The sequence below is a fragment of the Typopeltis vanoorti genome, chromosome 14, assembly GCF_054136105.1.
Source record: "Typopeltis vanoorti isolate ZY-2024b chromosome 14, IOZ_Tvanoo_1.0, whole genome shotgun sequence".
NCBI lineage: Eukaryota > Metazoa > Arthropoda > Arachnida > Uropygi > Thelyphonidae > Typopeltis > Typopeltis vanoorti.
The window spans coordinates 73,430,143-73,451,577 of record NC_143562.1 but is presented as its reverse complement, the minus strand read 5'-3'; the positions used below and the strand labels follow the sequence as shown (position 1 = coordinate 73,451,577).

Here is a 21,435-nt window from a genome sequence, read left to right as displayed (position 1 = left end):
CAGCCACCGACGAAGAGGCTGACAAACAAGTGCTGCCATGTCTTGGTACCTAACCATAACAAGATATGTCACTGGTTGAAATAATGTGGGTACTACGGTCGATTTTCTTGAGTTTACGTGATGAAAAACCTGCTTGCCCTTGCCAGAGATTGATTAACTCGGGAACCGGTAGAAGAAAGGCTTAGAAAAAGTTCCTCCAGTCGGCGACTAGACTTAAACTTAAGTCTGATTTCGAGCGAACAAGCGCAGAGGACGCAAGCGCCACTTCCACTGAGCTACACAGGCCTCAGATTCCAATAGTTTATTATTGCTGTTGAAATAAAAAGCCAAGAGGCTTCACTTCAGCGATGCAAAATTATACAAATGAAGTGGATATTGAACCAACATTATTTCAAAGCTGAATATATAGAAACTGCAAGAGTTTCGTGCTGAATATAGAAACTATAAAGGTTTCAGCAGATCCAAGCGTAAGCAACCTTTTAGGACAGGGGCAACTCGTGGCAAAGGTGGAGTAAGTTATGATCAATTTCCTTAGTATTCTCCATAATGCAAAGCACATCTCCTTGCGGACATGTATGATGTTATGCATTATGGGAAGGGGTTACCACCCAGACCGGTTTCGATCTTTGTTGAGGTCTCGTCAGTGGGAACCAGACACATATGTAAAATACCCAGGTTGAAGTGATGCAGAGGTCATTTTTTCTCATACAAGTTGCTAAATGGTGTTACATTTTAAAAGGTAACAAGAATTACTGAAATAAAGAGCCAAGAGGATTCTTTTCGGCGATGCAAAATTATACAAATTTAGTGGATATTGAATCCAACATTATTTCAAAGCCGAATATATAGAAACTGCAATAGTTTCGTGCCGAATATGGAAAAAATGGACGTTGTGGCGGATTTAAGCGTAAGCAAGTCGAAACCGGTCTAGGTAGTGATTCCTTCCCATAATGCATAGCATCATACATATTTGCAAGAAGATGTGTTTTGCATTATGGGGAATACTAAGGAAAGTGATCAGAACTTACTCCACCTTTGCCACGAGTTGCCCCTGTCCAAAAAGATTGTTTACGCTTGGATCCGTAGAAACTTTTATAGTTTCTATATTCGGCATGAAACTCTTGCAGTTTCTATATATTCCGCTTTGAAATGATATTGGATTCAATATCCACTTAATTTGTATCATTTTGCACCGCCGAAGTGAAGCCTCTTGGCTCTTTATTTCAGTAATTCTTGGTACCTTTTCAAATGTGACGCCTTTTTGAAACTTGTATGGGAAAGAATGACTTCTTCATCTTATGTATTTTACATCTGGGTCTGGCTCTCACTGACGAGACCTCAACAAAGGTTGAAACCGGTCTGGGTAGTGACCCCTTCCCATAATGCATACATCATATATGTCTGCAAGGAGATGTGCTTTGCATTATGGAAAATACTAAGGAAAGTGATCAGAACTTACTCCACCTTTGCCACAAGTTGCTTCTGTCCTAAAAGGTTGCTTATGCTTGTATCCGCCAAAACGTTTATAGTTTCTATATTCGGAACTCTATACACGACACTCTTGCAGTTTCTATATATTCAGCTTAGAAATAATGTTGGATTCAATATCCATTTAATTTGTATAATTATAATAATAATAATAATTATTATTATTATTAGTAGTAGTTTCTATATTCAATATTTACTGATAGCCAGAGACCCACACTGCACATTATTCACACAAACCTATCATACCTCTACTTAAACTTAGTCACCATTGGGCCACTCAGAACTACCTCTAAGAAGTCATTTCAGCCATTCACCACTCTGTAAGCAAAGAACCTAGGTTGCACATCACATACATACCCACACTCTAGCATACTTCCAGGGATAACTCCCTAGTTCTCCCTCTATTCCCAGTGTATTGAAAATTTATCTTTTCTGTCAATCTTATAGAAATTCTGTTTTATAAAATGAGCTAAAGCCTTTTATTCCCGTAGTGAGTAGGTGAGGCCGTTTTATCCCTATTTAACTTTTAGAGAGTGAGGAGGTAGTTCAATCTTTACCGGTAGCCAATCAGTGATAGCTGGCCCAAGACTATGATACTCTTGGGCCAAGACTATCACTAATTATACTTGCCGCAATCTCATGGTTCCTAAACCTAACACTATGTTTACTGTCTGTAAATAGTGTGGGTTCTACGGTCGATTTTCTTGATTTTGATGGGAAAAAAAACCAAAGTTTACAAGAGAAAAAATACCCGCTTGCCCGTGCCAGAGATCGACTAACTCGGGAAGCGGTCGAAAAAAAGGCTTAATAAAAGTTCCTCTAGTCGGTGGCTAGAATCCAACTAACCAAATTTTGCAACCCCACACACCTTTAATCTATCCTCATAGGGGCATTCCTCACATCTGTCAGCAACTCAATCGTTTGTCTCTGAATCCTCTCCACTACCTGATCTTCAAGAAACCCAGGTGACTAAATCTGTGCTCAGTAGTGAATGGATTGAATGAGATAGATTCTAATGAAGGATGCAGTTTCTCACAACATTTTTAAATATTAAGTTCAAGTTTAAATTGAATTTTCATTAATTACAATATGATACCAGTAACATGAATAACTTCTTAATTCCTGTTGCCTAAAAATTTTAGGGTCAAGTGGTGGCCATGGGAAATCATTTGTTTGAAAAATTGAATAAATAAGCAAACTGTATTCAGATGTAAACTTTTAGAAGGTCCATATTTTATAGTAATGAGATCTCTCTCTCTCTCTCTCTCTCCCCTCCCCCCTTACTATTATGGTTCTGTCTTGACTAGATTGCATATCAACTTTACAAGTCATTTCAGTTATTTTCACTCCCTAGGATAAATTTTTGTAAATTATATCAATTTACTGTGCATTTATGGAAGCATTTCAAATTAATCCAACCTACTGGCCGATATAACGAGCACTAGGTTGAATTTTTCTCGAGCTTCCAACAAAACATCATATAACACCTTTTATTCCCTATGAGGGAGTGGAAGAGGCCGTTTTCGCCCTATCTAATTTTTGGAGACCGAGTAGGCAGTTAAATCTCCACCGATAGCCAATTAGAGATAACTGGCCCAAGATTATCACTAATTATAAGCGGCAACCGATGAAGAGATTGGCAAACAAGTGCTTCCATCTCCTAGTCCCTGACCCTAAACGAATATGTTATTGTCTCAAATGGTGTGGGTTCAATGTTCGATTTTCTTGAATTTATGGGACAAAAAACCAGAGCTACTGGGAGGAAAAACTCACTTACCAGTGGTAGAGATCAACTAACTCGGGAATTCGTAGAAGAGACGCTTAGATAAAGTTACTCTAATCAGCGACTAGACTTGAACTTAAGTCTATCTTCGTGCGGCCTAGTACAGAAGAATCAAATGCAACTACTACTGAGCTTCTAATAGGGAAATTAGTTATTTAATGCAGAGCAGTGAAATATTATTATTATTATTATTATTATTATTATTATTATTATTATTATTATTATTGTTCCGGGAAACTCCAAGGAGTCGACAGACTCATCGAGGGAGGCCCTAACATCATGTCAAGAACAACTATTCAACATTCACACAGTATCTATCATACCTCGCCTTGAACTCATTCACGGTCGTAGCACCCACAACAGACTCTGGAAGCTTATTCCACTCATTTACCACTCTCCAAGTAAAGAACCTAGCTCTAACACCCTTGTCAACCACGCCCTTGCCCAGCTACCATGCATGGCCCCTAGCCCTCCCACCACCAGTCATATTTTCAAAAATATCTTCTGGATCAATCTTATAAAAACCCTTCAGTAATTTGAATGTCTCAATTATATCACCCCTCCTTCGCCTATCGTCCAATTTCTGCAACCCACAAATATTCTCATAAGGTTCATTCCACAGACCTGCTATTATCTTGGTCACTCGTCTCTGGACCCTCTCCACTTCCTCCCCATCACAAAGAAACCCTGGTGCCCATAGCTGGGCACAGAAGTCCAGATGGGGTCTTATCAAGGCTCGATACAGAGGAACAACAACTTGTTCGTCACTGCATGTTAAAGTATTTTTCAGAAGCCAAGTGATTTGGTGAGCTGTTTTAGTTACTTTTGCAATGTGCCCCGTAAACTTCAACTCCCTATCCACCAACACTCCCAAATCCCTGGCCTCATCAATCTCCTGGAGTATGGTTCCACCAATGCGATATACTGCTGCTATTCTTTTCACCCCAAAGTGCATAACCTTACACTTTGCCACATTAAATTCACATCCATTTTTCCTAGCCCAGTCCTCCAAACTATCCAAATCATCCTGTAAAATTTTGACATCTTGTGCACTCACAATTGCTCTACCCAACTTTGCATCATCAGCAAACAAGTGAACACTTCCTCTCAGATCCTTTCCAATATCATTGATGAACAAATTGAAAAGCAGTGGTCCAAGAACAGAGCCCTGTGGCACTCCACTAGTCACAAGACGTCTTTTAGACTCCACTCCTGAATAAACCACTCTTTGATATCTCTCCTTCAACCACCCTCTTATCCATCTCACCAACCCTATATCTATACCCATCTGCTCCAGTTTACTGATTAGGGTTCCATGTGGTATCCTATCAAAGGCCTTGGCAAGGTCCAGTAGTATCACTGTAAACCCATTACCCCTATCCAGTTCAGCCGTCACTGTGTTATAAAACGTGAGCAAGTTACTGAGGCATGATCTACCCTTCACAAAACCATGTTGATCCCCATACAATATCGCATTTTCATCTATCCAATCCTGTATTCTTTTCTTGAGTAATTTCTCTAAGACCTTGACAATGATTCCTGATATGCTAATCGGTCGGTAATTTACAACAGCAGTCTTGGAACCACCTTTATGCAGTGGAACTATTTTCCCCTCTTTCCACCTGCTCGGGACTAACCCAGACCCGAGACTCAAAATAAACAAAATGGTCAAGGGTACTGACAATTCTTTAGCTGCTTCTCGTACAACGCTCTTCAAATCTTCGATTACTACATTCTTTTCCTTATTAACATGTTTACTATTTAACTTATATTATATTATGGGAGGAAGGGTATATTGCAGTTTATGTATACCAATGCTCGAAGTATTAGGAATAAGTGTGAAGAATTTTTGTCATTACTTAGTACAACATGGCCAAAAATTATAGGAATTAGTGAAACTTGGTTAACCAAGAATGATATAGTTATTGGGATTGAATGTAAGGGGTACAGTATTTTCAGGCAGGACAGAGATGACAGAATGGGGGGAGGGGTTTTATTAATGATAGACGAAACATTAAAGCGAAAAAAGATAGAAGTACCTCACTGTGACAGGTATGTAGAGGGCAGTTCATTAGAGGCTGTTTGGTGTGAGATAGAGATTAACAAGGCGAAATATGTAATTGGTTGTTGCTATAATCCAAGGGGAATAAGGGAGAATATAGATAGCATGTATTGGCAAATTAGCACGATGAGTAAAGGTCAAGTAATTATTATGGGGGATTTTAACTTTGGGGACATAGATTGGGGGAAGGAATGGTCACAAGGAACAAAGGAAATGGAGTTTATACAATTGTTAAGAGATAATTACCTGAGACAGCAGGTGATGGAAGGGACAAGAGATTCTAGAGTGTTAGATCTGGTCATAACATCGGAGAACATATCAATAAGTAATTTAGTTACAATGTCTCCACTTGGGGAAAGCGATCATGTGGTCTTGACCTGGGAGATTGAAAGACGTACTGAATATTCTATTAAGAATGGGTATATGTGGAATTACAAGGCTGGTGATTATGGCAAGCTGAGAAGTCAGCTTTCAGCTGTATTATGGGATGAGAAATTCAAGGGGAGAGATGTTGATGGTGCGTAGGAGATTCTCAAGGAGTATTTGAAGAAAGCTGTATCAGACTGTATTCCCAGAGTCAGAAGGAGAAATCAAGTAGGAATAAAATGGATGACTAATACTATTAAACAAGAGTTGCAGATAAAGAAAAGGTTGTGGAAGACATATAAAGAAAAAGGTGATGAGCGTTCCAATGAGCAATATAAGGTACAGGCAAAGAGAGTAACCTGTATGGTAAGGAAAGCCAAAGCTAATTATGAGAGGAAGCTAGCTGATGAATCCAAAAGAAACCCTAAAGAGTTCTTTCGCTATGTGGCTAGTAAAAGGAAGAATATCCATGGAAAGATTACTTTAAAACGTGTTGATGGTAAGGAAATTACTGAAGCTAATCAAATAGTTGAGTTGCTTAGTGATCATTTCGCAAAAGTGTACCATCTTCGTAGTGATAGTGCAGTGTCAGATGTGCCATTGACTGATGAGAGTATAGAGATAGATGAAATTGAGGTGCCTAATATATTAAAGAACCTTAATGCTAACACTGCCATTGGGTTAGATGGCATATCGGCCCATGTGTTACGAGAATGTGCAAGAGAATTAGCAACTCCTCTAACCAGGATGTTTAATTTAAGCCTCAGTTCTGGTAAAGTGCCAATAGAGTGGAAAGAGGGGAAAATAGTTCCATTGCACAAGGGAGGCTCTAAGACTGATGTTGCAAATTATAGACCAATCAATATATCTGGAGTGGTGGTTAAGATTTTGGAGAAATTAGTTAAAATTAGAATTCAGGACTGGGTGGACAGCAATATGATACTTTATAAGGGACAACATGGTTTTGTGAAAGGTAGGTCTTGCCTAAGTAATTTACTTACGTTCTATAATAAAGTAACAGTGGAGTTAGATAAAGGAAATCCTTACTCAGTGATACTGCTTGACTTTGCAAAGGCTTTTGACAGGATTCCACATGGAACTCTGTTACATAAATTAGAGCAAATGGGTTTGGATCCGAAGATGGTGATTTGGATTAAAGGATGGCTGGCGGACAGATATCAAAGAGTGGTTTACGGAGGAGCTGAGTCCAGGAAAAGGCAAGTGACTAGTGGTGTACCTCAGGGCTCAGTTCTTGGTCCTCTATTGTTTAATTTGTACATCAATGATATTGGAAATACCTTGAATGGAAATATCCACTTGTTTGCTGATGATGCAAAATTGGGAAGAGCGATAATCAATTCAAATGATGTGGATATTTTACAGGATGACTTAAATAGGCTGACGCTATGGAACTGAGGTAAATGGCTGTCAGTTCAACGTGGCTAAGTGTAAGGTGATGCACTTCGGGAGGATGACATCGCATGCTGTTTACTATATTAACGGAACTGAACTGCAGGAAGTTGATGAGACAAGAGACTTGGGAGTTATTGTGGACAGAGAACTTAAGTTTAAAGGGCATATTGCTAAGATTGCCAAAACATCACATCAAATTACATGGTTGTTGAGGAACACACTAACAAGCAGGGATAGGGAAGTTATTATTCCACTCTATAAGGCATTAATAAGGCCGCATTTGGACTATTGTGCACAGATCTGGTCGCCAGGATTTCTTGGTGAGGCGGAAGTGGTAGAGAGGATTCAGAGGCGGGTTACAAAGATTGTTGCAGGTCTGTGGGATGTTCCCTATGAGGATAGATTGATGATCTGTGGGCTCCAAAAACTAGCTGATAGACGTAGGAGAGGAGATATGATAGAGGTATTTAAATTGTTAAAGGGATTTTACAGGATTGATACTGATGATATTCTTAAGACCAATACAGGATGTGAGAGAACGAGGGGCCATCCCTGGAGATTGTGTAAGAGTGTGGTTAACAAGGGTGTTAGGACTAGATTTTTTACTTGGAGGGTTGTGAATGGGTGGAATGCTTTGCCAGAACTGGTTGAATGCTTTAACTGTGAATGAATTTAAGAAGAGGTATGACAGGTATTGTGTAAATAATGGTTAGTGTGTCAATGTAGGGTCTCCCGCGATGAGTCTTTTGACTCCATGGAGACACCGTTAAAATAATAATAATAATAATAATAATAATAATAACTTTGCGTTGCATTTCCCAGCTAATGTGAATAATAGTGATTTTTCACCTTTTAACTGACCTACCACGATAAGTCATTGACTCCGTGGAGGTCTGATTTTTTTATGTTATTCTATTTTAATTATTAAAGAAAGAGCCATACGACTTCATTTCGAAGATGTAAAATTACACAGTAAAAGTGGATATTAAAGATCCAATATAATTTCAAAGTGGAATTTTTGTAGAAACTTATGAAAGTTTTGGAAAAGTTGGCCTGAGAGCTTAAGAGAAAACAATCCTCGGAATCGGAGTTGCTGCCCAAGCGCCCGTAGGTTCACTTTTCATTTGTGCATTTGTTAAGGTTTCACTGGCCTCTGAAACGAAGTTTTCACAAATTTCTGCAAACATTCGGCTTTAACATAATGCTGGATCTATAATATCCACTATTTCTAGGTAATTTTACATCGCCAAAATGAGACCGAATAGCTTTTTCTTTAGTAATTACTTTCACGCACCGACCGAAAATTTACCAATCAAAAATGCGTTTCTCTGACATTTGATTTCATTAGCATTGAACGAGATTTTTGCTCTCTTAGGTGCTTCTGCCTAAATGGAGCAATTTCAGTCTCTGGGGATTGATGTTTCCTGTCATAACCTCTATCGGAACCGTGTCGATGAATGCTTTTCCTAGAATATGAGCCGTTCTGCTCAGTAGTAGGATGAGTACAGTTCCACCAATGTAGTAAACTGCTGCTAATCTTTTCACCCCAAAATGAATAACCTTATATTTTGTCACATTAAATTGACATCCATTCGCCTTAGCCCAGTCCTCCAATCTATCCAAATCATCCTGCAAAATTTTGACATCATCTGCATTCACTATTATACTACCAAATTTGCATCATCCACAAACAAATGAGCTGTTCCTCTCAGATCCTTTCCTATATCATTAATGAACAAATTAAACAGCAGTGTTCCAAGAACAGATTCTTGTGGCCCATCGGCCGTCTTGTGGACTCTACTCCTGAATAAACCACTCTCTGATATCTCTCCATCAACCACCCTTCTATCCATCTCACCAACACTATATACATCCCCATATGCTCCAGTTTACTGATTAGAATACCATGTGATATCCTGTCAAAGGCCTTAGCAAGGTCTAGTAGAATCACTGTAAACCCATTACCTTTATCCAGTTCAGCCGTCACTGTGTTATAATATGTGAGCAAGTTACTAAGGCATGACCTACCCTTCAAAAAACCATGCTGTCCCAGATACAGTATCCCGTTTTCATCTATCCAGTCTTGTATTTTCCTCTTGACCATTTTCTCCAAGACCTTGATAACGATTCCTGTTATGTTATTGGCTGGTAATTTTCAACAGCAACCTTGGAACCACCTTTATGTAGTGGAACTATTTTCCCCTCTTTCCACACCCCTCGGGACTAACCCAGACCCGAGGCTCAAATTAAACAAAATGGTCAATGGCATTGACAATTCTTTAGCCGCTTCACGTACGACATGAGCTGGTATACCATCCAATCCTACAAATGTATTGACATTGAGTTTCTGTAAGAGACTATTTACCTCTACTTCATTCATCACAATTCCCGTATAAGCTGTTGTTTCTTCCATTCCTGCAATGTCACCACCTAGATGATATACTATTTCAAAGTGCTCGCTAAGTAATTCCACTATATCGACTGATTCGGTTACCTCCCTATCCTCAGCATTTTTTAAAATCATTCTGCCATGAACATTTTCCCTTTTACTTGCAACATATTGAAAAAACTGTTTGGGATTCTCTTTAGCCTGCAAGGCCAATTTTCTTTCATAATCCACTTTTGCTTTTCTTATCACCCTTGTTACCTTCCTGGCCTGAGCTTTATACTCTTCCTGCACCTGCTGGTCACCTTTCTCCTTAAATATCCTCCACAATTGTTTTTTTTTTTTGCAGCTCAAGCTTAATAGTGTTATTCATCAATTTAATCCCTACTTGATTTATTATTCGGACTCTAGGTATACAGTCAGCCATTGCTTCATGCAAACACTTTTTAACTGCCTCCCATGCACTATCAACATCCAGCCCTTACAGTTTTACATGCCATGTCACTGAGCCAAGCACACTCCTAAGCTTGTCATACTTACCAGCCCAGTAATTCCACATGTACCCTGTCTTAATTGTAAATTCCACTTCTTTAGCCACCTCCCAAGTCATGACCTTATGATCACTCTCACCAATTGGTGCCAACATGGTCATGATCGTTACAGCCACATTCTCAGATGCAATTACTAGGTCAAGCACTCTCTTCCCCCTAGTATTTCCCACTGCATGCTCTAGCAGATAGTTGTCCCTTAATAACTGCATAAAATCCAATTCCTTCCTCCCATGAGCCCTCTCCTCCTTCCAGTCAATGTTACCATAATCGAAATCACTCATAATAATTACCCTCCTTCCACTCATTTCTTCTATTTGCCTATGCATACTATCCCCACCATCTATTCCATCACCTGGTCTATAGCTGAACCCAATTGTATGTTTTGTTCTGCTAGACTCTATCTCTCACCAAATGGCCTATGTGCTCTTTTCTCTATCCTGCAGTTCAACTTCTATATTCCTTGGCTGGAACTCATCAGCTATCATCAATAACACTCTCCCCCCCTTTTATTCTCCCTGTCACTCCTGAACAACTGAAGATACTTGAGATACATAAGCGAACATGTCACGATTAAAATTATTTTTTAATTTCTATTATAAAATGAAATGAAGAGCAGGAGAGAGAGAGAGAGAGAGAGAGAGAGAGAAAGAGAGCCTTTGCGACTCTCAGTGGAAGTGGCGTTTGCACTCTACGACACTTGATCGCCGAAGGAAAGCCTATGTTCAAATGTAGTCGCCGAGTAAAGGAACATTTTCTAATCCTTATTCTTCATATATTAGTTTTATAACACTTCAGTAATGTCCTATGTTTTTGGGTAAAGAGCCAATGACCTTGAAAAAAAAGGGCACTCCTAAACGAAAGTAGGCTATATTAGCCATTAAAATAATAGTTTATTTTAGAGGAGTAAAATGGGAATTTTTCCAGAAATAATACCTATAATTTTCTAAGCCTTTCTTCGACTGGTTTCCGAGTTAGTCGATCATGGGCAAGAGATTTTTACCCCGACATAGAGAAAGAGAGAGAGAGCGTCTGTAACTCAGTGGAAGTGGCTAAAACCTGAAACTCGGGTTTTATGTACCGTAAACTCAGTTTTGTCATATACACTGAATTAATTATATACTCAGATACAATTAATTATATGATAGTCTTGAGCCAATTCCCATGTAATTGGTTGGAAAATGTTTAATATAATAGATGGCAGCAGTGTCAATCTGTGTATTGCATGGAAGTTTGTTTTCTTTTAATGTGTATTAAATTATAGCAACGTGTTCGCGAGGAATTTATTTAATTACTTGTTATTATATTGTTTGAAACTGTTACATGGCGCTCTCCGTGAAAGAAGTTTCTGCTTTACTAAGGTAGGAAAGATCAGCTGAGATGTAAGCATGTGGTTGCGGGCTTATAATTTGGCGGCAAGATGAAGATTTTGTATCTTTCACTTGATGTGGATAGATATCTTTTATTCAATAGGGGGAAGGAGTAATTGTTTAAAATGCTTATACCAACGATATTGCTAAAGATGCATTTAAATCCAGTGAACCGAAAAAAAAATGATATCAGACGTGCATCTTTTTGCGTACATAAATATGCAATCTTCATCCCATCTGCTCTATGGGAAGAGAGCTTCATCTGAGATGTATGTGTGTGTTGTGGGGAAAAGAAGGCTTTCTGGTGGTTAGCAATGTATCTATATATTATTTAGATACTAAATAATATCTAAATAAATAAAATAATTACTGCGCTACTGATTTTATTGAAATAAGCTGAATCGCGACCATTCCAAGATGTTATTAATAATTGAACAGTATTATTATATGGGCAACTTCATGGAGTCCTTAGACATATCGAGGTAGGCCCTAAACAATATTCCATACATTATTCAACATTCACACAGTATCTATATTTTGCTTTGAACTCATCCACAGTCATACATCCATAGCAGACTCTAGCAATCTATTCCACTCATTCTCCAAGCAAAAAATCTAGTCCCTATACCTTGGGTAACTACACTCTTGCTGTGTTTCTGAGGATGGTTCCTAGTTCTTCCACCACCAGACGAAATCTGAAAAATTTCTTCTATATTAATCTTGTAAAACTCATCAGTAATTTGTATGTTTCAATCATATCACCACTTTTCTGCCTGTGAACCAATTTCTGTAGCCCACAAATCTTCAACTTATCCTCATAACTAGCATCTCCTAGACCTGCCACCATCTTAGTCACTTGCCTCTGGATCCTCTTCACCTCCTCATCCCCATGAAATCCAGGTGACCAGATCTGTGCTCGGTAATCAAAATGGGATCTTACCAAAGCCTTATAAAGAGGCATAATAACCTGCTTGTTTCTGCTCATCACGGTGTTCTTCAGTAACCAATTAATCTGATGAGCTGTTTTAACAACTTTTGCAATATGCTCTCTAAACTTCAACTTCCTTATCTGCTAACATCCACAAGTTGTTGGCTTCATCAATTTCCTGGAGTACAGGTCCATCAGTGTGGTACACAACTGGTAATCTTGCATTTTGCCACATTAAACTGAGATCTCTTCTCCTTTGTCAATATTGCCAGTCTATTTAAATCATCCTGCAAATTTTTAACATCTTTATTGACTATTGCTCTACCCAATTTTGCATCATCAGCAAAATACTGAATAGTTCCTTTCAGATCCTTTCCTATATCATTAATTCCTTTCTTACCACTACTATTTAATGTACAAATTAAATAGTAGTGGCCCAAGAGCAGAAAACCTTGGGGCAGATTATGGCATAGGCCTTTTACTGGACTCTACTCCTGAATAAACTGCTGTCTGGTATCTCTTTATCAACTGCCCTCTTATCCACTTCACCAACTTTATATCCGTCCCCATCTGCTTTAGTTTATTGATTAATGTTGTATCCTGTCAAAAGCTTTTGCAAAGTTCAGCAGTGTCACTGTAAACCCATTACCTTTATCCAACTTGGCTGTCACTATTATAAAAGGTGAGATTCCTATTTACCCAGTCTTTTTTATTTTTCCTCTTTAGCAGTACTTGGACTACCACACCTGATATGCTGATTAGTTGTTAATTTTCTACCTCACTCTTGAAGCTTTCTTTTTGCAATGGAACCATTCCCCCCCCCTCCCTCTTTCCATCCTGGAGCTGATACTTAAACATCTTCAAAGGCACTGCCAGTTTGAGCTGGTATACAATCTAATTTGATAGTTGTATTCACGTCATGGTTCTCAATATCCTATGCACCTCCAGTTCATTTACCTCTATTTCCATATAAACCTTTGCCTCTCTTGTTATTGCAATATCTCCACTTGAATGATATGTTCATGCAAAGTGTTCACTTATTACCTCAACTATTTCATCTGATTCTGTTATCTCTGTACTCGTGGTATTCATTAAAATTATTCTTCTGTAACCATTCTTTCTTTAACTTGCAATATACTGAAATAATTTCATCTTATACTCAAATTTTGCCTTTCTTACCATACTAGTCTTTCTTCTTGCCTGTACTTTGTACTGCTCAGCATTATCTTTGAATTCCCTCCACAAATTTTTTTTTTTTTTTTGTAGCTCCTGCTTAATGATGATATTCATCCATTTAACTCTCACTTGATTTATCCTCCTGGTTTTTATTTTTTCAATTTTTAATTTTTTATGTTGACCCCATATATAGGAGGTTGGCTGGTCAACCTATAGTACGTTAGTACCATATATGGGTGATGGGTTGTGAAAGGAGAAACTTGTTTACATTTGATTTGAACACCTGTATATTGTATTCCTTGGGAAATACATCAGGGGAAGACTGTTCCACAGTACTACAGTAGCAGGGATGAATGAGGAGGAGAGGAAACTTGTTCTGTGGGTTTCGAGGTGTACTGTAAAAGGAAGTTGGGTGGCAGCTGTACACAGCTATACTGTATGTTTGTAGTCTGCCATTACTTCTCTCAAACATTCCTCTACCACCTTCCATGCACCATCAACATCAAGCCCTTGTAATTTCTCATGCTATGGCACTGCTCCAAGCAGTCTCCTAAGTATGTCATACTTACCAGCCCTGTAATTCCACATATATTTCCTTTTAACAGAAAATTCCACATTTAGTCATCTTTGGACCAACTGGTCACTCTTACCAGTTGGAGGCAATATGGTTATATTGGTTATAGACAAATTCTCTGATGCATTTACCAGATTTAGCACTTTTAGACTCTTAAGTACATTCCATCACTTGCTTTCTCAGGTAATTATTCCTCAGTAACTCCATTTCCTCCCATGTGTCCTTTCCTCCTTTTGATCTATGTTCTCATAGTGGAAGACTCCCGTAATAATTACTCCCTTTCAACTAAATGAGCTTATTTGCCAATGCATACTATTCGTATCCTTCACATCCCCTGGCCTATAAAGGCAATCAACTATATATTTTGTCCTGCTGGCTTCTATTTCACACCAGATGGCCTCAAATGCACTGTTTTCACTAGCCTGCAGTTGAACTCCTACTCTCTTGGTTGCAGTTCATCAGCTAGCATCAACAGTATCCTTCCCTCTATTATTTTATCTCTATTTTCCCTAAAAATACTATACCATTCACATTCTTTTCCACTAACTATATCAACTTCTGTCAGCCATGTCTCGCTAATGACAATAACCTTGCAAATGACTTTATGCGTGGGTTATGTATGACGAGTGGTGTGGAATTTGTGGACGTGTGGGGTGAGTTCGATGGGCGAAAGGATCTATATAAGATGAATGGCTTGCATTTGAATGGATACGGTGTAAGGAGACTTGAAAAAGTGTTGCTGAATGTAGTGGATGTGCAAAATCAGGGAAACTAGATTTATTAAGAGGAGGGAGTAGATATACAGACCTTAGGGAGGCAGTTGAATGTATGAATGAGTATAATATGCTCGAGCGAATAAGGACAACAAATCAGAGTGGGATAGTTAATATAAGGCATCAAGGTAGAGATTGGGCTAATGGGGGTCTTAAATTCATGTACACTAATGCTAGGAGTATTAGGAACAAGAAGGAAGAGTTTTTGGCCATGGTTGGCACTTCCAGACCACAGGTTATTGGCATTAGTGAATCATGGCTAACTGTAGATGATATAGCTAGTGGGATTGAATGTGATGGGTATAGTGTGTTCAGGAATGACAGGGAGAATAAAATGGGGAGAGGAGTATTGTTGATGATAGCTGATGAGCTCCAGCCAAGGAGAATAGAAGTTGAATTGCAGGATAGAGAAAAGAGCACATTTGAGGCCATTTGGTGTGAGATTGTGGCTAGCAGAACAAAATATACAATTGGCTACTGCTATAGACCAGATGATGGAAAAGATGGTGGATACAGTATGCATAAGCAAATAGAAGAAATGAGTGGAAGGAGGGTAATTATTATGGGAGATTTCAACTATGGCTGCATTGATTGGAGTGAAGAGAGGACACATGGGAGGAAGGAATTGGATTTTATGCAGTTATTAAGGAATAACTATCTGTGACAGCATGTAATGGAAAATACTAGGGGTCAGAGAGTGCTTGACCTAGTAATTACAGAGGATTTGGCTGTAACAAATATGACCACATTGCCACCAATTGGGAGAGTGATCACAGGGTCTTGACTTGGGAAGTGGCAAAAGGTGTGGAATTTACAATTAAGACAGGGTACATGTGGAATTATCGGGCTGGAAAGTATGACAAGCTTAGGAGTTTGATTGGTTCAGTGCCATGGCATGTACAACTGCAAGGACTAGAAGTTGATAGTGCATGGGAGGCAGTTAAGAAGTGTTTGCATGAAGCAATGGCTGACTGTATACCTAGAGTCCGAATAATAAATCAAGTAGGGGTTAAATGGATGAATAACACCATTAAGCTTGAGCTGCAAAAAAGAAACAACTATGGTGGGAATTTAAGGAGAAAGGTGACCGGCAGGCACATGAACGGTCTTATCACACTCGTTACCCAGAAGGGTAACGAGTGTGATAAGAAAAGCAAAAAATGATTACGAAAGAACATTGGCCATGCAGGCTAAAGAGAATCCTAAACAGTTTTTTAGATATGTAGCAAGTAAAAGGAAAAATGTACATGGCAGAATGATTTTAAAGAATGCCGATGGTAGGGAGGTAACTGAATCAGTTGATATAGTTGAGGTACTGAGTGAACACTTTGCAAGAATATATCATCCAGGTGGTGACATTGCAGAAACAAATAAACCAGTAGATTATACGGGAATTGTGGTGAATGAAGTGCAGGTGAGTAGTCTATTGCATAACCTCAATGTCAATACATCTGTGGGATTGGATGTTATACCAGCTTGTGTTGTACGAGAAGCGGCTAAAGAATTTTCAGTACTCTTGACCATTTTGTTTAATTTGAGTCTCGGGTCTGGGTTAGTCCTAAGGGGGTGGAAAGAGGGGGAAATAGTTCCACTGCATAAAGGTGGTTCCAAGACTGCTGTTGTAAATTACAGACCAATTAGCATTTCAGGAATCGTTGTCAAGGTCTTAGAGAAATTAGTCAAGAAAAGAATACAGGATTGGATAGATGAAAATGTTGTATGGGGGATAACATGGTTTTGTGAAGGGTAGATCATGCCTCAGTAACTTGCTCATGTTTTATAACACAGTGACGGCTGAACTTGATAAGGATAATGGGTTTACAGTGATTCTACTGGACCTTGCCAAGGCCTTTGACAGGATGCCACATGGAACCCTGTTCAGTAAACTGGAGCAGATGGGGATGGATATAGGGTTGGTGAGATGGATAGGAGGGTGCTTGATGGAGAGATACCAGAGAGTGGTTTATTTAGGAGTTGAGTCTAAAAGACGGCTTGTGACTAGTGGTGTGCCGCAGGGCTCTGTTCTTGGACCACTACTTTTCAATTTGTTCATCAATGATATAGGAAAGGATCTGAGAGGAAGTGTTCACTTGTTTGCTGATGATGCAAAGTTGGGTAGAACAATTGTGAGTGCACAGGATGTCAAAATTTTACAGGATGATTTGGATAGTTTGGAGGACTGGGCTAGGAAAAATGGATGTCAGTTTAATGTGGTAATGTGTAAGGTTATGCATTTTGGGGTGAAAAGAATAGCAGCAGTATATCACATTGGTGGAACCGTACTCCAGGAGATTGATGAGGCCAGGGATTTGGGAGTGTTGGTGGATAGAGAATTGAAGTTTAGGGGGCACATTGCAAAAGTGGCTGAATCAGCTCATCAAATCACTTGGCTTCTGAAAAATACTTTAACATGCAGAGACAAACAAGTTATTGTTCCTCTGTATTGAGCCTTGATAAAACCCCATCTGGACTACTGTGCCCAGTTATTGACGCCAGGGTTTCTTTCTACCAAGATGATAGCAGGTCTGTGGAATGAACCTTATGAGAATAGGTTGAAGATTTGTGGGTTGCAAAAATGTCGATAGGCAGAAAAGGGGTGATATGATTGAGACATTCAAATTACTGAAGGGTTACTATAAGATTAATCCAGAAGATATTTTTGAAAATAGGACTGGTGGTGGGAGGACTAGGGGCCATGCATGGAAGCTGGGCAAGAATGTGGTTAACAAAGGTGTTAGTGCTAGGTTTTTTACTTGGAGAGTGGTGAATGAGTGGAATAAGCTGCCAGAGTCTGCGGTGGGTGCTACGACCGCGAATGAGTTCAAGGCAAGGTATGATAGATACTGTGTGAATGTCAAATAGTTGTTCTTGACATGATGTTAGGGCCTCCCTCGATGAGTCTGTCGACTCCTTGGAGTTGCCCGGAATAATAATAATAATAACCTTTGGCCAAGATGAACTAACAATGTTAAAAACTCCTCTGCCTTCTTCCAAATGCTGCTGGCTTAAGGTACATGAATTGTAGTAGTCTCTTAGGCCTATAATTGTCCTTACACTTTATACTTTACACATTACCAATGGTACGAACTTAAACTCTGCACACTCCTACACTCAGCTGCCTCACTAGTATCTTTGTATTCACTCATATCAGGAAAACTAGCGCTTTCTCCACTGAAAGCTCTGGTTTTCCTGATTTTGCATTTCCACTTTCACTTCATTCAGTAACACTTTTTTTAGACTCTGAATACCAAATCCATCCAAATGCAAACCCTCTGCCTTGTATAACTCCTTTTGTCCTTCAAACTCATTTCACACATTCACAAACTCATCATTCCTCCTACATGACCTATGCATTTGCTTATTTGCTGTCATGCTCCTTTTTAATTCATCTCCATCATACTGTGGCAACAATAGATGTTGCCACACTGTGTTAACTTTCTCACTCTTTTCTTTTGCTACTTTTCAGTAACTTTCATGTCTTCCCCATACCATACTTTTCTCCTTTCAAATCATTTGTTCCAGCCAGAATAGTTATTCTTAAGCAAGTGTATAACATAAAATTAAATAAATCACCCATGCTATCACATAGTTCAGTATGGAATGATTTTGCTTATAAAGAAGTCATTATCTGCACCCCACTTAGCTAACAAAGCTAGATTATGTATTGCTGCAAAACTAAAAATCCAGAATACGATAAGCATATACAGAAGAAGACAGAGAGAGGAAAAGTAGTGTGCATGTTGCCTAGGTATGATAATGATGAGCTGAGCAGAAGAGCGGTGATATTGAATGGCATAATAGCGAGAATGTGTGACAAGAGAGGACTGGTATATGTGGATGCTTGGAGTGCATTTGAGGAAAGAGAGGAATTGTATGTGAGAGACCGTTTACATTTGAATGAGGAAGGATGTAGGCATCTGGAGAGATTGCTGTTCTGAACAAGTCAGTGTGTCCCAGAGGATGATAGTAGGGGTGGCCTCTTGTGGGAATGGATACTTGGAAGAAGGGAGATGATGTCAGGTAACACTGAGCCCATTGGAGTCTAGAAGGGATAATGCTGGGTATAGAAACAATGGCATTTATATGCTTTATACTAATGCCAGGAGTATCCGGAATAAGGGAGAGGAATTGGTGGCGCAGATAACATCAGCCTGGCCAAAAATTATTGCGATCACTGAGATGTGGTTGACAGAAGGGGATATAACAACAGGAATAGAAGTCGCTGGGTATAGCATTTTTCATCAGGATAGGAGGGGAAATCGTGGTGTGGGGTACTGCTTATGATAAGTGATGACCTATGTCCTCTAAGAGTGGAGGCTTTGGAAGGAAGTGAGACAAATGATTTTGAGAGCATATGGTGTGAGGTAGAGGTAGGCAAGACAGGATATTTAGTGGGGTGTTGCTACAGACCCAGGAGCACAGAAGATGGGGACCAGGAAATGTTTAGACAGCTAAGTTTGGCAAGTGCAAGAAGAATGATTGTTATGGGAGATTTTAACTACAGTAGTATAAATTGGAGAGAGGAAGATGCATGTAGCAATAGTGGAATGGAATTTCTAGAATTCTTGAGGGATAAATGTCTTAGGCAACATGCAACAGAGGGAACAAGAGGTTCAAGAGTTTTGGATTTGATTATAGCATCAGAAGAGTTGATAATAACTGAGTTGACATCTCTCCCACCAGTTGGAGAGAGTGACCATATGGTTTTGACTTGGAAAATGAATAGACATGCAGGAGTATCAAAGAGACGGGAACTTATGTGGAATTATAATGCAGGTGATTATAATAGTCTTAGACGTCAACTTCGGGAAGTTTCATGGAGGGAGGAATTGGAAGGCCGGGATATCATAAGCGTGGGAAATTGTGAAAGAATATTTGTTAGCAGCAATGGTAAGTTGTATACCACGAGCGAAGAAGAAGACACAATTTGGAGTAAAGTGGATGACAAACAATATTAAACAGGAATTGCATATGAAAAAGAGGCTATGGAAGAGATATAAGGAGACAGGTGAAGAGAAGATGCATGAAGAATATAAGACACAGGCCAGAAGAGTGACTAGTGTGGTAAGGAAAGCAAAACTGGAATATGAGAGGAGATTGGCCCTAAGATCCAAAGAAAATCCTAGGGAATTTTTTAGCTATATGGCCAGTAGGAGGAGAAATGACTGTGGAAGAATGATATTGTGGGATAAAAATGGGAATAAAGTGACTGATGCAGAGGATATAGTGGAATTGTTCAATGAACACTTTATTGGAGTATTTCATCCTAGAGGAGTCAGTTTTAATGCTAGAGGGATAGGGTTGGTTCGAGGTTTAGAGGTACAGGAGCAGAGTGTTTCAGGTACTGAGTACTCTGGATGTCAGTAAAGCTGTGGGACTGGATGGTATTTCACCACGAGTTTTGAGAGAATGTGCTAGGGAACTGACAGTGCCTTTCACCTGGCTTTTCACTGAAAGTCCGGCTTCGACAAAGGTGCCCAGGGAATGGAAGGAAGGTAAGATAGTGCCATTGCATAAGGGTGGTAACAGTCTGGAAGTGTCTAATTATAGGCCAGTCTGTGTGTCATCAGTAGTTGTTAAGATCTTGGAGAAAGTAGTGAGGGACCGTATGCAGCATTGGGCAGATGAGGGTAATGTTATCTGTGAGAGTCAACATGGATTTGTGAAAGGGCGCTCTTGTTTTAGCAATATGCTAGCCTTTTATAATAAAGTTACAAGAACATTAGATGAGGGAAAGGCATATACTGCAATTTTCTTAGACTTAGCGAAGGTATTTGACAGGGTGCCACATTATAAGCTGATATTTAAGTTGCAGCACATGGGTCTGGATGTCAGATTGGCCAACTGGATTCAGGATTGGCTGTCTGATAGGTATCAGAGAGTTGTGTATGGTGGAGCAGTTTCAAGGAGGCAGAGGGTTACAAGTGGGGTCCCACAGGGCTCAGTACTATGACCTATATTGTTTAACCTTGATATCAATGACATTGCCAATGGATTGCAAGGGGATATTCAGTTGCTTGCGGATGATGCGAAGCTGGGAAGGATTATTAGTAATAGTGCAGATGTGGTAGCCCTGCAAGAGGATTTAAATAAGCTAGATGGATGGGCAAATGAATGGGGGGGGTGCCAGTTTAATGCAGCAAAATGTAAGGTCTTGAGGTTTGGGAAACATCGATGGGATGCTGCATACTCTATGGGAGGAGTTATACTGGAGGAAGTAAGGGAGACGAGATCTAGGGTTGATGATTGATAGAAACCTGAAGTTTAGGGGACATATTGCAAAGGTGGTGAAGGTAACACAGAGGATTGCTGCAATTATGAGAAGGACACTGATCTGCAGAGATAAGAGGTTTATCATTCCATTGTATAAGTCTCTGATCAGACCACACTTGGACTATTGTTCTCAGATTTGGTCTCCAGGATTTGAACGGGATAAATTAACTGTGAAAAGGGTACAAAGGGGATAACAAAGATGGTTTCAGGACTATACAATGTTAGTTATGAGGATCGGCTGAGGGAATGTGGACTGCAGAGTTTGGTGGATAGAAGAAGGAGAGGTGATATGATT

The 21,435-nt window shown here is 39.4% G+C and overlaps 1 protein-coding gene across 4 annotated transcripts in view; it reads left to right on the top strand.

Annotated features, from left to right (window-relative positions):
* The first annotated feature begins 11,271 nt into the window (after positions 1–11,271).
* The window catches only part of Not11 (CCR4-NOT transcription complex subunit 11), a 172,708-nt gene continuing 162,544 nt past the window's right edge, over positions 11,272–21,435 (top strand). For 3 of the 4 annotated variants that reach the window (XR_016549416.1, XM_090404488.1, XM_090404487.1), the window contains exon 1: positions 11,272–11,407. Coding sequence is in view for 2 of the 4 variants with exons in the window: in XM_090404488.1 (XP_090260614.1) it covers positions 11,370–11,407 (38 nt within the window). In the remaining 2 variants the exon portion in view is untranslated. Of the gene's footprint in view, positions 11,408–11,679; positions 11,724–21,435 lie in introns of those variants that run through there. The other variant, XM_090404489.1, reaches the window with a different exon arrangement.